The sequence below is a fragment of the Lathyrus oleraceus genome, chromosome 5, assembly GCF_024323335.1.
Source record: "Lathyrus oleraceus cultivar Zhongwan6 chromosome 5, CAAS_Psat_ZW6_1.0, whole genome shotgun sequence".
In the NCBI taxonomy this organism is placed as follows: domain Eukaryota; kingdom Viridiplantae; phylum Streptophyta; class Magnoliopsida; order Fabales; family Fabaceae; genus Lathyrus; species Lathyrus oleraceus.
This window is the reverse complement of record NC_066583.1, coordinates 613,580,393-613,596,910: the sequence shown is the minus strand read 5'-3', so window position 1 is coordinate 613,596,910 and position 16,518 is coordinate 613,580,393. Positions and strand designations below refer to the sequence as shown.

The 16,518-nt window shown below is 32.4% G+C and overlaps 1 protein-coding gene across 2 annotated transcripts; it reads left to right on the top strand.

Moving 5' to 3' along the window:
* The first annotated feature begins 2,905 nt into the window (after positions 1 to 2,905).
* On the top strand, positions 2,906 to 6,222 carry LOC127087054 (auxin response factor 10). 2 transcript variants are annotated; one of them, XM_051027900.1, is made up of 6 exons: positions 2,906 to 3,071; positions 3,141 to 3,302; positions 3,530 to 4,651; positions 4,815 to 5,674; positions 5,788 to 5,853; positions 5,936 to 6,222. In XM_051027900.1, exons 3-6 carry the CDS (start codon positions 3,551 to 3,553, stop codon positions 6,015 to 6,017), a joined length of 2,109 nt encoding a protein of 702 aa, XP_050883857.1. In that variant the 5' UTR covers positions 2,906 to 3,071; positions 3,141 to 3,302; positions 3,530 to 3,550; the 3' UTR covers positions 6,018 to 6,222. The 2 variants fall into 2 exon arrangements, with proteins under 2 accessions (XP_050883857.1, XP_050883858.1); XM_051027901.1 differs by having other exon boundaries at positions 3,525 to 4,651.
* Positions 6,223 to 16,518: the final 10,296 nt, after the last annotated feature.

Below are 16,518 nucleotides of genomic sequence, written 5' to 3'. Positions count from 1 at the left end.
AGACTCTACTTGACATATATATGCAAATTGACATTTATAATTTAAAGACAAAACATCTGTGTTAAAACCGTTCAAACTTTTGGTTCTTGGATTAATGTCATGACAAATATTGTTGTTTGGAGAGTGAGTGATGAACCCACCCTCCATTTCTCAACAAATTCATGAATATCCAAAATAGATATATCAGTGATATACAAATAAAATTATACTAATTTTTTTTTTTTAATTTATATTTAATTCTCTAGAAATAAATAGTACTCTAGAGTGTAGAGCGAGTGTCCACCTAAAGCCAACCATTTCCAGAAAGACATTAACCTCATTTCATCATCCGACCAAAACATCGTGGGCCCTCACTTCAGTCACATCTATTCCCCCACGCGCCACTGTCTCACACGCGCCACCGTCTCATTCGTCGGTAGTGGTAGTAGTAGGGATGTTGAGTGAAACACTGAGACACTGTCTGTCACATAACTCAGCAATTTACTGCTGCAAAATTTTTACTAACATCATCAAAAACAACAATTATTCATCACACTTTGTGACATTTTCTGACAGAACACATCACTTTGTGGTAATTTTCTTTTCTCTTTCAATCTCTTTCCTTTTTGGAAATTACCCACTATCTTTTTCATATCATGTCATGTCATCATAATTATATTTCTTTTCAAATAAATATTGTTTTGATCTTTTACTTATTTTTAATTGTGCCTTTAAACCATTTCACTATGGAAATAGTAATAATATCATAAAGATGTTGAATCTCAAATCCCAAAAAACAGAAAATTGTGATAATCTCATTAGAGACATTGAACACTCATTACATTAATACTAGTAATTTAAGTTGAATAGGTTGAATCCCCAAACTTAAATGGAGGAAAGTGGAAAGTTACAACACAAATACATGAAGAACAAAGATAGTAGGGACGCATTGAGACGACAACGTTGTAGGATGAGACAAAACATTGATATGGATTTTGTATTCACAAGAATAATAAGGAGTTTTTTGGTTACAAGGAAGACTATTTTTTATTGCAATATTAATTTGTTTTAATCTTTGAAATTTTTAAAAACAAGTGTCAAACATATACTTTGAGCAAATTTATACTCTAATAAGAGAGATATTAGCAATACAGGGTATAGAAGAAAATGAGAGAGAAGATATAGAAGAAGAAAAATAAGAGAGAGAGAGTCTGAAAGAGATTGATTAGAGAAGATATAAAATAAAAATAAAAGGGAGAGAGAGAGAAGAGATTAGTTATAGAAGATATAAAAGAAAAAGGGAAGAAAGAGAGTCTAAAAGAGAATAGTTATAGAAGATATAGAAGAAATATATGAGAGAGAGAGAGAGAGAGAGAGAGAGAGAAGAGAGAGAGAGAGAGAGAGAGAGAGAGAGAGAGAGAGAGAGAGAGGAAGAGAGAGAGAAGAGAGAGAGAGAGAAGAGAGAGAGAGAGAGAGAGAGAGAGGAGAGAGAGAGAGAGAGAGAGAGAGAGAGAGAGAAGAGAGAGAGAAGAGAGAGAGAGAGAGAGAAGAGAGAGAAGAGAGAGGAGAGAGAGAGAGAGAGAGAGAGAGGAGAGAGAGAAGAGAAGAGAGAAGAAGGAGAGAGAGAGAGAGAAGAGAGGAGAAGAGAAGAGAGAGAGAAGAGAGAAGAGAGAGAGAGAGAGAGGAGAGAGAAGAGAGAGAGAGAGAAGAGAGAGAGAGAGAGAGAGAGAGAGAGAAGAGAGGAGAGAGAGAGAGAGAGAGAGAAATTGACAAAAACACTAGAGATATGAGATATAGAGACAATATCTTTTAAGTAAAAAATAACATTTTAATATTTTGATTATTTATAGTTGAGACAATAAAATTTCTCTTTATCTAATGTCTAATTATATGTATTATTCATGTTGGATCATAACGAGGAGCACCCACATTGGGTCAATAACAATACACAAGTAAGAGAGATATCACATATTCATCCAAAATTTTAAGGTGATATGTATACGGGTTCTCTCACTAATAAAGTGTTCAACCTCTATTTTTTAAATAATGTGGGACTGCCAAGTCACACTTGTACACAACAATCTTCCTCTCAAGTGTGAGTCCATCCACTATACTTCTCCTCAAGCAGAAACTCTTTCATCCACATACACTTGTACTGACGTTGCAAACATTACAACGGAGCACATCGTCTGACCGTCACATTGTCAAGAAGACTTTTGATACAAGGAATATGTCACTTAATTGAACCATCGACTCTGATACCAATGTTGATCATCATGAGGGACATTTACATTGGGTCAATAACAATACACAAATGAGAGACACCACATATTCATCCAAAAACCTTAAAGTGATAAGTGTATGAGTCTCTAATTTATAAAGTGTTCAACCCCCACTTTTTTAAACAATACAGGATTTTCAACTCAAACTTCTACCCAACAATTCAATCTCATAATCAATTTATAAACTAAACAAGAATAAACAAAAATTGCCATCTCTAAATTTTCTTTTAGAAATAAATCAATCTCACCGGATTTATACACATGTATCTCATTTTATAAAGATAATTTCACTAAAATAAATTTCCCTTTATTAACTTTAATCAAAATTTATTTTTTATCCATATGAAATTTGAATTTTACAAATCACCTTCTCACAACTAAAAGTAAGATTTATCTCGAGTCAAGTTATTTCAATAGATGACAAAACTCATCTTCAAGAAAACAATTAATGTTACATTTTAAAGCCAAATTTGAACTAAACACCTTTAACTAAGTTGAAAGAAAGTGGAACAATTACATATAAATGCTTTTAAGTAAATACTATTTAATGATACTAGAGTACATAGTAAATAAATCATTAAAAAAAAATGAAAAGAAAATGTTTGGTTTGGCTGGCTAAGGAATAGGATTGGTTTGATTAGTTTAATAGCCTTTAGATAGTGTCTACTAACCGTGTGACTTGTGAAACACAAAAACTTGTCCCTTTCTTCTTTTTCTCTCAGATCTCAGACAAACCAAAGGATAACAAAACAACAACAAAAAGTTTAAATCTTTTGCATGATAAACCTTGTTCATGAACTCAAAAACAAGGTATGATTCATAATCTCTATTTGGTTTCATCAATTTGAAGAAAAAAAACTCATTATCTCTATTTTTCAGGCTAAGAAAACCAGTTACAAAAACAAAACTTGCAATCAAATTATTCTATCTGGGTGGTTGAAGTTTCTGTCTTTCTTTTGTGGGGTTTGAAGATTAACGTTTGTGGAACCGAAGAAGCGAGAAATTCAATTTTCTACCGCAGATTTTTCACTTAACTTTAAGGTAATAAAAAAGTGAGAAACAGAGTACTCTGTTTTATTTCAATGGTTTTTTGTTTTTCTTTGAACTCAAAAGTGATTTTACAATAAGTGGCTTATTTGTTTCTAATTATGCTTCAACCCATTTTGGATCTTGTTTGTTCTTATCACAAAATCCATTCACTGAAAGTTTGTGCCACTGTTTGATCACTTTTTTTCTCTCTCTTACTCTTTCTCTCTCTGTCAGAACAGAGTAAGCAAAATTTCAAACCGATGAAAGAAGCTGAGAAAAGCTTAGATCCACAACTATGGCACGCATGTGCAGGAGGAATGGTTCAAATGCCACCAGTGAACACTAAAGTTTTCTACTTTCCTCAAGGGCATGCAGAACATGCTCAATCCAACGTTGATTTTGGAGATTCTTTCAGAATTCCACCGCTTATCCTCTGTCGTGTAGCTTCTGTGAAATTCTTAGCCGACCCAGAAACAGATGAAGTTTTTTCAAAGATAACGTTGATTCCTTTGAGAAATTCAGAGCTTGAAAACGAAGATTCTGATACTTTTAATGGTAATGCTTCCGAGAGTTCCGAAAAGCCTGCATCTTTTGCAAAGACTTTAACTCAATCTGATGCAAACAACGGTGGAGGGTTTTCGGTTCCGAGATACTGCGCTGAAACGATTTTTCCTCGGCTCGATTACTCGGCTGAGCCCCCTGTTCAAACGGTGATTGCGAAGGACGTTCACGGCGAGGTTTGGAAGTTTAGACATATCTATAGAGGAACACCAAGGAGGCATTTGTTAACAACTGGTTGGAGTAGTTTTGTGAATCAGAAAAAGCTTGTTGCAGGTGATTCTATTGTGTTTCTGAGAGGTGAAAATGGTGAACTTTATGTTGGGATTCGTCGCGCGAAGAGAGGAATAGTGAATGGATTGGAAACACCTTCTGGGTGGAGTTCTGGTAATGGAAGTTCAGGTCTTGGAATTGGACCTTATGGTGGTGCTTTTTCGGTTTTTCTGAGGGAAGAGAATAACAAGTTGTTGAGAAATGGGATTGGTGATGGGGGTGTTGGTGGTAATTTGGGAGGTGGGAGAGTGAAAGTGAGCGGTGAATCGGTGAAAGAAGCTATGAGACTTGCTGCGAGTAACCAAACATTCGAGGTTGTTTATTATCCGAGAGCGAGTACTCCTGAGTTTTGTGTTAAGGTTTCATCTGTTAAAGCTGCTATGAGAATTCAATGGTGTTCTGGTATGAGGTTTAAGATGCCATTTGAAACCGAGGATTCTTCGAGGATTAGTTGGTTCATGGGGACAATTTCGTCTGTACATGTTGTCGATCCGATTCGTTGGCCTAATTCGCCTTGGAGACTTCTTCAGGTACTACTACTAGTACTAACCAATCTCTTTGTTCTAGTGTTTGAAATGCTTAATCTTTGAGTAGTTGATTAGATTAGATGATTTGATTGTATTCGTAGTAGAGTTACACGAGTTGTGATGCAACGAAAACCTGATTGAACTTTTGGCAATAACATAACTGTAGGTAACTTGGGACGAACCGGATTTGCTACACAATGTGAAGCGAGTAAGTCCGTGGTTGGTTGAATTAGTATCAAGCATGTCGGTGATTCATCTCTCGCCCTTTTCGCCACCGAGAAAGAAACTTCGTTTTCCACAACATCCCGATTTCCCTCTTGATGTTGTTCAGTTTCCAATACCGACGTTTTCAGGCAACCCTCTTAATCCGTTGTGTTGTCTATCTTCTTCTTCCGATCATTATAACGCTCCTGCCGCAGGCATTCAGGGAGCCAGGCATGCTCAAATTGGAATATCTTTATCAGATCTTCGCGTAAACAACATCAACAACAATAGAATTCAGTTAGGTGTGTTTCCGAATAACCCCGAGACGATTTCTAATGATAAGAGCAAAGAAAGTTTATCATGTTTGTTGACCATAGGAAACTCTCATAAGAGAAGTTTGGAGATAAATTCTGATAATAATGTTAAGAGACACCAATTTTTGCTTTTCGGTCAACCGATTCTCACCGAGCAACAAATCTCTAGAAAAGCTTCTAGTGATAAAGACAAAGAGAAATGGTTTTTAAGTGATACTTCTCAATCTTCAATTTCCGAACAGTTTTCACCGGGAAAATCTTCTATTACCACAACTAGTACTACCGAGTTTTGTTGGCAACAGCTTGGATTAGATACCGGTCATTGTAAGGTTTTCTTGGAGTCAGAAGATGTTGGAAGAACCTTAGATTTGTCATGTATTGGTTCATATGAAGAACTATACAGAAAACTGGCTAAGATGTTCGGTATAGAAAGATCCGAGATGTTGAGTCGCGTACTCTATCGTGACGCGACAGGTACTGTTAAACAAACCGGTGAAGAACCCTTCAGGTACTTATAGTTTTAGAAGTAGTTACGATTAAAATCATATCGTTTTTATGATCTGACTTTTACGATTGATTGTCGACTAAGGAATCTTACAAAATGTATATAAATCTTTGTAGTGACTTCATGAAAACAGCAAAAAGATTAACAATTCTGATGGATTCAGCTAGCAAGGATACTCGAAGGTGTGTGATTTTCGATTATTATTAATAGTTTCTTAGTTGAGTTTGAAGATTCTAAACATTTTTTGTGTGTAATATTTTGCAGGGTTTGCATCACAAGAGCTAGGAATGGTGAATGTGGATTAGATGCATCAAATAAGACAGGACCTATGAGCATATTTGCTTAATATTATGATGCAATTCATTTGAGATATTATTATTGTTATAAGATTTCATGAAGTTGAATGTTAGAGACCTTATTATTATTTATTTTTTTGTTGAATCATGTATTATCATGCATGATTAGTACTATTCTAATGTTAACCAACATTTGGTTTCCATTAATGACTTGTTTTAAATTGGAACTATTAATCAAGTTTTGTGTATTGTTAATCTTGGTTCATTGAATTGCTATCACATTAACTACAGTGTTCAAAATTGTAGAATATTTGGTCTTAGAAATATGTAAATATTCAATAAATCATCTTTATTGACAAAAATAAAATCGAATACAAATTGTTCTTTGGTAAAATAAAAAATAGTATGGTAGTATCTTTGACAAAAATAAAATCGAATTTTATTCTAATCAACTTAACACGAATTAAGCTATTTGTACAAATTCCAATTTTATTCTAATCAACTTTTTGTGTTTTTAAGGTTCCTTGTTGAAATTTCTATGGAGCTATATGTTGTCTTTCTCAAAGAAGATAAGATTCGTTGAACGAAGATATAAACAATGTGGTTTACTAAAAATGTTGGGAAAATTATTAATGAGATCCATATTCAAATTGTGATGTTTAAGAATTTTCAATTTTGGTTAATAAAATCGGCTCTTAGTTTTAGGTTAAGACCTTTATTAGCACTTGGACTAGCTTTCTTTTTAAGTGATTAATTTGAGGCATTGCTACATTTCATGGTTCCCTATTTATAGTTACTACATTTATTATATTACACAATGTCTATTTTATAGCTTTACCATTTTAAGATAATGACATATACATTTGAAAAATGAAAGCACATAGTAAAAGAGTAAAAGGAGTATTTTGTCTCTTATGAAATTATAGTAAATAGTGTCACGTAATTATTTTTTGGTATTTGGAATTATGTGTTCCATCAAAATAAACCAGACATTGTACTCTTTGACTATTGACTCCTAAATGATTTCACATTCAAACCAAAGCAAGAAAATGAAAGCATCTTTTTTGTTTTTAAAGTTGTTATGTAATTATATACTTGGAATAGTTAGTATATGTAGGTCCTCTTCATGGGTTGCCAACAGTGTTATATCACCATCTCAAAGCAAATAATGATTAAAAGAACAAAGCTACAAAATTCAATGATAATTAAAAGAATATTTTTTATAAAATAAGGTTGGTTTAATCAACAAGAGATTAGTATCAAATATAATAGTAGTTTTTGCTCAATCATGGATTCCCCGTTAATTTATTAATAATCTTGCAAATTTTAAAAAATATTATTCTATTTCATCACTAAAGTGTTGTTTGGCTGAATCAATCTTCTCAAATAAAAAAAAATTAAAAAAATAGTGTTAGTTGAAAGTTATAATAGTAAATTAAGGGCAGTAACAAGTTACCGTAGAGTGTAATTGATTATACAAAGCCAAAATCATCTCTGAAGTATTAGAAAAGTGTAGTTTTCGAAAAACGTAACCGGTTATCACTTAACGGGATTTAATTCATTGTTAGTTGTAACCGATTAACCAAGTGTAGGAGTGACAAACGGGCATGCCGCCCCATTTAGGTTCGCCCCACAAAAGCCCACCAAAAAATGGGGTGGGGCGGGACAAACATAGTTGAGGATGCGGACTTAAAACCTATGTCTGCCCCATAAAAAGTGAAGGCGGAGTGGGGAAAGCCCGCGGACACTGCACCTTTTAAGCCTAAAAATGCAAAAATTTATGTAAATGCATGAGCCCGCAAAAAAAACGGAGCGGGGCGGACACATTAGAGGGTGCGGACAAAACTGGCATGCCCAACGGTCCGGGTCCGTTTTGCCACCCCTAACTAAATGGTGTAATCGATTACGAGCCCTAGTTTTTCCTTCTTTATTTTTGTTATTTCACTTGTTTATTTTGAATCCCAATTACATTGTAACCTTTGTATAAATTTATATGATGTATTCTCATCCTAGGTTAATGCAGTAATTATTTCTCACCCTCAACTCTCTCTCTCTCTCTCCTCTCTCTCTCTCTCTCTCTCTCTCTCTCTCTCTCCTCCTCTCCTCTCTCTCTCCCCCCCCCCCCCTCAATTTTTATCTTTCACCCTCCACATTCCAATTCTCTCCATCATTGTTCATCAATCTTGTGGTTCAAAGTTTTAACATTTGGCATCAAGAGTCTAGTTCTGATCCACAAACACCTAGTGTGCAACATAAATTATATTTCCAATGAAAGAATCTCTACAAACCTACCCATTCTTGATGCGAATAATTACGACAAATGGTGCAAGCAAATGAAAGTATTGTTTGGTTACCAAGATGTTCTTGAAGTGATCAAGAACGGGATTACTCCTCTTATCGTAGGTGCAACAGATGTACAACAAGAAACACATAAGGAAGAGAAAAAGAAAGATTTTAAGGCGCTAATTTGGATCCATCAATGTGTGGATGGTGACAACTATGAGAACGTTGGTGATTGCAAATTGTCAAAGCAAGCATGTTAGATCTTAGAGAAGGCTTATGCAGGGGATGACAAGGCAAAGCTGGTGAGGTTACAAACTCACAAGCGTCAGCTCGAATTGATTCAAAAGGAAGAAAAGGAGACAATCAATGATTTCACAATGAGAATCACTCGATTGGTGAATCAAGTAAAGTCATGCAGAAAAACTGTTACGGAGCAGTATGCTATCACAAAAATCTTGCGTTCTTTAATACAAAAGTTTGACAATGTAGTTATGGCGATTTAGGGAATCGAAGGATCTTGCGATGATGAAGAAAGATGAGTTGCAAAGCTCTTTTGAGGCTTATTAGCAAAGGATGAATGGGAGAAATTCCGATAAGGCAAAAAAGGAGATCGCTTTGCAAGCTCGCGTCAACGAGAAAGACAAGAGATCAAAAGAAAAATGGCTCATGAAGAGTAAAGGGAATTTTTAGAATTTTTATGGAAGAGAGTCTCAAAATTCAAATAATTCGACTTGTCGAAGGGGTGAGAGCGGATACAACAGAAATGGTGGTCAGGTAACTTTAGAGGCGAATATAAGAGGTTTGACAAAAGCAAGGAGCAGTGCTTTAAGTGTCAAAGCTTCGGTCATTTTGCAAGAGAGTATAATGTAAACAAGAAGGAACCTCATGGGCATGAAGCCAAGGTTGCAAGATAAGAGTTTGACTAAGAGAATATACTCTTGGTCATGATCATGAAAGGAGAATGTAGCAACAACAACAACAACAACAATTCAAGGAATTTTGCAAAATTAAACTGTAAACGGTTGCATCCAGAGGAAAATGCCATGATGAGTATGAAAGGAGTTTAATGCAGCGAGGAGTGGTATTTGGACTCGGGTTGTTCAACTAATATGACGGGGAGGAAATATTGGTTTGTTAAAATCAATTTTTCCATGAAGAACAAAGTGAAGTTTGCAGATGACACCACTCTAGTGGCCGATGGGATCGGTGATGTTTTGATCATGAGAAGGGACGATAGACATTCCTTTATCAAAGATGTCTTATATATTCTAGGAATCAAATGTAACCTTCTAAGTATTAGCGAATTACTTCAGAAGGGTGACAAGATTCACATGGAAAACAAGGGGTTGAGCATTATGGATGCAAAGGGAGCTTTGGCCCTTAAAGCGCATATGGCTGCCAATAGAACCTTCAAGGTTGAGCTAAAGGTTATGAAGCACAGATGTCTTGCTACTGCAACAAGTAGATAAGAGTGGATATGGAAATATCTTTTTGGGCATCTCAATTTTAGAGATCTCAAAGACTTGCAAAAGAACGGAATGGTAACAAGGATGATATTGATCAATATACCAGCTGAAATTTGTGAAGAATGTGTGTAAGCGAAGCAACATAAGGGTGAATTTAGCAAGGATGTGGGTTGTAGAACCAATAATCACCTTGAGGTGGTGTATTCATATGTTTGTGGACCGATGTAAGTACATTCCATTAGTGGTAATAGGTACTTTGTCACATTTATTGACGATCGTGGTAGAAAACTATAGACATGCCTAATTAAGAGAAAGGATGAGGTACTTTATCTATATGTAACTGACTTATTGATAACACGTGATGACTTCTTAGAAAGTGTACCGATAGTACCATAGTAATAAAAGATCGAATCCACATGGACTATGTTCGAACAAGCCAACCATTATCTATAACTATATATAAAGGGGATAGGTGATTTTGGTATGGCCTTTATTTCTTCCACAAATACCCTCACTTAACTTCTTCTTTTATATTTGTTTATTATTTTAAAAAGTAACTTCTTTTTTTATATTTGTTTATTATTTTAAAATAATAATAATCTATACCTATATATAAAGAGGATGCACACTTTTGGAATGACTTATTTTATCTTCCAACTTTACCCTTGATATGTGTTGGTTACAAAAACAAAATTTTCACTCAATTTAAAATTTAAAATTAAATAAAGACTTTACGGATAAGATAAGATCGGGTGGTTAAAAACTCAATTTAAAATTTAAAATTAAATAAAAGCTTTACAAATAGGATAAGAACGGGTGGTTAAAAAAACTAACACGTGAGCATATTAACTTATTTAGAAAGAAAAAATTCAAAATAGAGAGAGAAGCAAAAGGGAAAAATACAAGACATAGCAAATTATGGCCAAAGAAAACAATGTAAATTACTCTTAGTTCTTAGTAATCACCATCATTTAACAGAAAAGAAAAGATGATAGTTACATATCAAAAAAGAATGACGTGTAAGTATAATAGTTTCATGCAGTTTAATCATGTTATGTCTTCTTCTTATTTAATCATGGTATTTCATGTAGTCTGTGTAAGAAAAAATGGTTGTTATATTATTATATCTTATCTCTTCTATTTATTTAATCATGTTATTTCATATAGTTTGTGTTCTATTCATCAATAATAGAGAAAAAGAGTGTTTTACTGCATCAGAGATGGGAAGTAAACAAAAATAGATTAAAAAAATTGAGAAAGAAATTTGAGTAAACAAAAATAGTGCATTAGGTTGCCACAAGATTGATTAAAAGAAACAATAATGTTTCCTATTGTCATTTAATAGATAGCATTAATGAATTTATATTATTTTTAAAAGAATTTACTCTCATTGATTAATTTTTGGCCTATTTTTTTTGTCTTTTGAAGTAATTCTATCACCTAAATTGCATTGAAAGTTTTGCCCAATTGTGCGATTTTTTTTTGAACATTTTTGTTATGAAACATTTTATTTTTTATTTATACATTGTGATTTTGTTTCTTTAATTTTATTTTATATAAAAAAACTGTAATTGCGTATATAACTACTCTCATTAATTTTCTAAAACAACTCTCTCTCAAATATACCATTTTTTACAAAATGTTGTCATGGAAAACTACTTCATTTCAATTGAATTGAAAAAAGAGAGCAATAATGGATCATGCATATAATAAGTAAAAACTATAATTTAAAGTTTTTTTGAAAATCTTAGTTTTTAACATGATGGAGATGTTAATCTTAGTATGTAATCGTTTTTCTTTCTTATATATTTTTTTTAATCTTTTTAAAAGAGTTTTTATTGAATTAACAAGTATTGTGGGAGATTATTGTGTTGCTTTCATAATTGCTTACAATGGGGTTTTCTCAATTCAAATAAAATTTAATACAAAAAGTATTACATTGCAAACAAAATTTAATATGTATATGAATAAATACCATATGTTTCATCATATAAATAGTTTATATTAAAATCAAACTTATAAAAAGAGAAACTGGTAATATTTTCACGCGTTAGTGCAATAAAAAAAAGCGGACAAACGGGCACGGAGTGCCCGTTTGGACGCTAGTAACTATCAAAGGGGATATGTGATTTTGGGCTGACCTTTATTTCTTCAACAAATATCCTCAATTAACTTCTTCTTTTATATTTATTTATTATTTTAAAAAGTAACTTCGTTTTTTATTTTTGTTTATTATTTAAAAATAATAATAATTAAAATAAAAAGAATTAACACATAGTGGTTGTAAAGCAGTTGTAACCTTAAATAACTTCCTAATTCCTATTCAACCTTTTGAATTTTTCAGTTGTTGTAATTTTATATAACTTTTTTTAAAGAAATATAACTTCCTATTTTATATTCAACCATTTTAGATCTTATACTTATCTATAACACTAACAAGGTTAACCCAAAATAACATAAAAAAATAATCAATTATTTTTGTTTTGTTTTATTATTTACCATATTTTTTTGCTTTGATATTTCAATATGATAAAATAAAATATTTTTAATGCATACCTTTGATTTTTTGATAAAATAATGTATCAACTATTGAGAAAAATTATTTTATCTTAATGAGTTATTAAATAATTAATTATTTTATTTTTGGACATAAAAATTTATTTTAGTAAATTATTTTACGTAATGTATAAATATTTATTAAGTGTTAAGGCACATAGACTAGGTAGAATGAAACTCTTTAACTTAAATAATTACGTGTTTACATAATGTATAAATATTTATTAAGTGTTAAAGCACATAGACTAGGTAGAATGAAACTTTTAACTTAAATAATTACATGTTTATATATAAAATAAATTATAGCAATGATAAAAAAAAATATAATTAATTACATCAATGCTACAAAAATGTTTGTCATATATATTATTTATTGAGTACTATAACTATTTAATGTGGTGTTTTGGCCTGACCTATTTTGATATCAATAATATCCTTAAAAAATAATTTTTATTAGTTTTAAAATGAATTAATAAAGAAATTCAAAATTAAAAAAAAAGGTCAGTCATATAGTGTGAATATTAAATACAAGTAATTGAACAGTTATTATAAATAACAATCAACTTCAAATTCATCTTCTATAACAATAAAGGGATATGAGATTTTGCTCAGACCTTTTTATTCTTTCAATATTACCATTATATAACTGTCTTCTTATTCCTACTTTTCTATTTAACTGTAAAATTTCATTGCCATTTCCTTTAAAGAAATAACATCTACTTAGACGATTTCTCTATTTTTGTTAATTTTTCCCTTTTTAACTTCCAATAAATTTATCATGTAGTGTGAACAATAAGTTTTAATTACATTTTCAGTTTTTCATTAACAATGTTTTGATCATCTTTATGTAATATTTTTCTTTCTCTCTTACTTCAATATCTAAACAAAGAAGCAATAGAGACATGGGATAAGGGAAAACTGGATGAACATAATTCTTGGTGTGTTGTCTTAGAGAAACTGGGAGAATGATTCCTGGGCAGATCGACAACCGAAGAGTATTGCAAATGTAAGTAACACGATATAGATTCTTTCTAATTACTTACTTCCATATTTATATTTTAACTATTCATTTCTTTTTTGTTACCCGATCCATTTTTATGACGTAATTTACTTGCCTTTGTCTTAAAGATTTTTAAAGTTGAGTCTTCATCTTGCATTTTAATATTCACTATCTTCTATACCTATAGATAAAAGGGGATATACTCTTTTGGTGTGGCATAATTTAATTCCTAAATTATCCTTAAACAATTATCTTTTTACCCACTAAATTGTATCCACGATTAATGAAAGATAAAAGTAACTACCACCCTTGACATTTACATAACTGATAGAGCAGTTATTTATCTGTGTGAAAACTGAAAACAAATTAAAATCATAAAATTGAATAAAAGATGAAAAGATAACTGATAAATAATTTTTTAGATTAATTGTTATACACTGTCAGTAAAAAGTTTTACACTTTCAATGCATCACAATCATCTGTTTGTATTACTTTTTAAATTGTTGAAATAAAAGTCAAACATTTTAAATAAATCAATGGTTGTGATTAACTGACAGTGTAAAATCTCTTTACACTGTCAGTGTATTTCAATGAAATCCTTTTTTTTACTTAACTTCAAAATTATAAATTATGGTTGACCTTCCTATAAATTATAAATTATAAATTATAAATTATGGAATAATAAATGTCTCACACTAAATTCTTCTCTTCATTTCAAATCAATCAATTTTAGATATTTTGAGTATTTGTCTTCATTTAGAGAGAGAGAGAGGGAGTTCTGATTTTGGTTATATGGTTAACCTTCCTATTAAGCAACAATGTCACTTAATATCTCTCTTTTAAAGTTTATGTTTATTTGCTTAATAAACTGTGAGAAACATTTTTTTCTTATTTTATCTAAATCTTCTTATAGTTTTGAACAATCTATAACAATATATAAAGACAAAACTTAATTTTGGTGTCACTTATTTTCTTTTTTCACAATACGGTGTTCCAAATCACTAATTTATTCCACTTACATTATTGATTTGTTTGAAAATTTTAATACAATGCGGTTTTCTCAATTCAAATAAAATTTAATACAAAGAATATTACATTGCAAACAAAATTTAATATGTATCTGAATAAATACCATATGTTTCATCATATAAATAGTTTATATGAAATCAAACTTAAAAAAAGAGAAACTGTTAATATTTCCACGCGTTAGCGTAGTAAAAAAAAGCGGACAAACGGGCACGGAGTGCCCGTTTGAACGCTAGTGCAATATAAAGGAAAAACAGTAAATGAGAGGAGGGGGTGAGGTTTTTAGACAAAAAATAGATTACGAGTTTGAAACAGACGTAATTAAGACAATTAGGTTGTGTACTAGAATCCTTTTATCCTCTCTTGTTAATCTATGATGCCTTGTATGAATTGTCTTATCCTTATAATCTCACGATGAATTAACAAAACAGTTATAGTCGATCCCTCGCGAAATAACTCACTAACCACTACTTGAGCTTTCTATCCATAGTCCGCCAGCGTAAGAAGGGTTAGGCGATGTACAGAACGTTAATTCTCTATGCCACTACTCGGGGTTTCCTATCCCTATTCAACCAGCGTAAGTATAACAGTTTCCCTATGTCCAACACATAGGCTAAGGGTCAGTAATCCCTATGTGTCCAAAATCAGATTAACAGAGTATCTCAAATAAAAAGAGCTCATATTAAGCAACAACTAAATAAAACTATAATTCAAAGGATTTATACAAAGTCAAACCAACATATAATGCCAACAAGATTTAAATAAGGTCCATCATCACACAACCTAACCTAGAGAAACTTCGTTACTCATAATTAAAATTACAATATCAATTGAATAATAAAGAAGAATAGCATATTAATTCCCTTGAAGGATTGGTCTCCAATGGCTTCCAATGCTCTCAAAATCACCCTTTGGTGTTGTAAAATCGTTCTCCCAGTGCCAAATTTCATAATCCTTGTGAAAGTGCATAATTTCCTCTTTTAAAGGTGTTAGAATGGATCAGGACGCGTTAGAAAAAGGCCTAGAAAAGTGACCATCACGTGCGTAATACCATGCATCACATGTGCAATGGAGCTTTTAATGTCCTATCGCGTGCACAATGCTACGTAATGGTGGATGTGATTATTTCAGAAGCTTCACTCTTTTTTTCTCATTTTCACTCAAAATTTCACTAAGTCAACAATTTGCACACTTAGCTATTTTTACTTCATTCTTTGGTCATACCTTCTCATATTTGCTCAAATTTCACTTGTTTTGCTCCGATTCATCAAATATATACATGCAATGATGGACTGTCATCAATGGGAAACAACAAAAGGTGTATTTATAAGTCCAATGGTGAACTTATGAAATAGTTTGAGATTTACGACCTTGGCCTCATGACATACTTCCTTGATATTGAGTTCCACATGTCCAAAAGGAGATTGCTCATGCAACAAAGAAGGTATGCTCTTGAGATATTGAAGAAGTTTAAAATGGAGCATTGTAATGTTGTCATTACTCCAACTGAACCAAGGTTGCAGTTGTCTAAGAAAGAGGATGAGCAAGATGTTGATCCAACTCTATATAGGAGGTTGATTGGATCCTTGCGTTATTTGTGCAATATACGATCAGACGTGGAATTTAGTGTCAGTATTGTGAGTAGATTCATGGGGCGACTGAAGATGTCTAACTTGGCAGTAGTCAAGAGGATCCTAAGATATGTCAAAGGTTATGTTGGCTACGGAATTCTCTTTCCTGCAGCAGATACGGGCAAAAAATGCAATTTGCTCGATTTGGCCGATTCTAATTGGCGTAGAGATAAATATGATCAAAAGTCTACATATAGATACATCTTTTTGTTCTGAAAAACACCAATCTCATGGTGTTCGAAGAAGGAAGCAGTAGTTGCACTCTCATCTTGTGAGGCCAAGTACATTGCTGCTTGTTATGTGTGTGTCAAGTTGTATGGCTCATGAATCTATTAGAGGAGTTAGGCAGCAGTGAGGGTGAGGTTGTTACACTCCTGGTTGACAATGTTTCCGCGATTAATCTTTCTAAGAACCCAATTGCATATGGGAGGATAAAGTATATTGAGATGAGGTTTCACTACTTCAAGGAACTTGTTAGTGAAAGAAGGTTACGATTTGGATATTGCATAAGTGAAGACCAAGTCGTTGATTTGTTGACTAAGGGAGTTACAAATGATGTGTTTAAGAGGTTGATCATAAACATGAACAT

Coding starts and splice junctions, on each gene's coding strand:
- LOC127087054 (XM_051027900.1), top strand. CDS start 3,551: ATGAAAGAAGCTGAGAAAAGCTTAGATCCACAACTATGGCACGCATGT. Junction 5,675..5,787: donor ACCGGTGAAGAACCCTTCAG/GTACTTATAGTT, acceptor AAATCTTTGTAG/TGACTTCATGAAAACAGCAA. Junction 5,854..5,935: donor GCTAGCAAGGATACTCGAAG/GTGTGTGATTTT, acceptor AATATTTTGCAG/GGTTTGCATCACAAGAGCTA.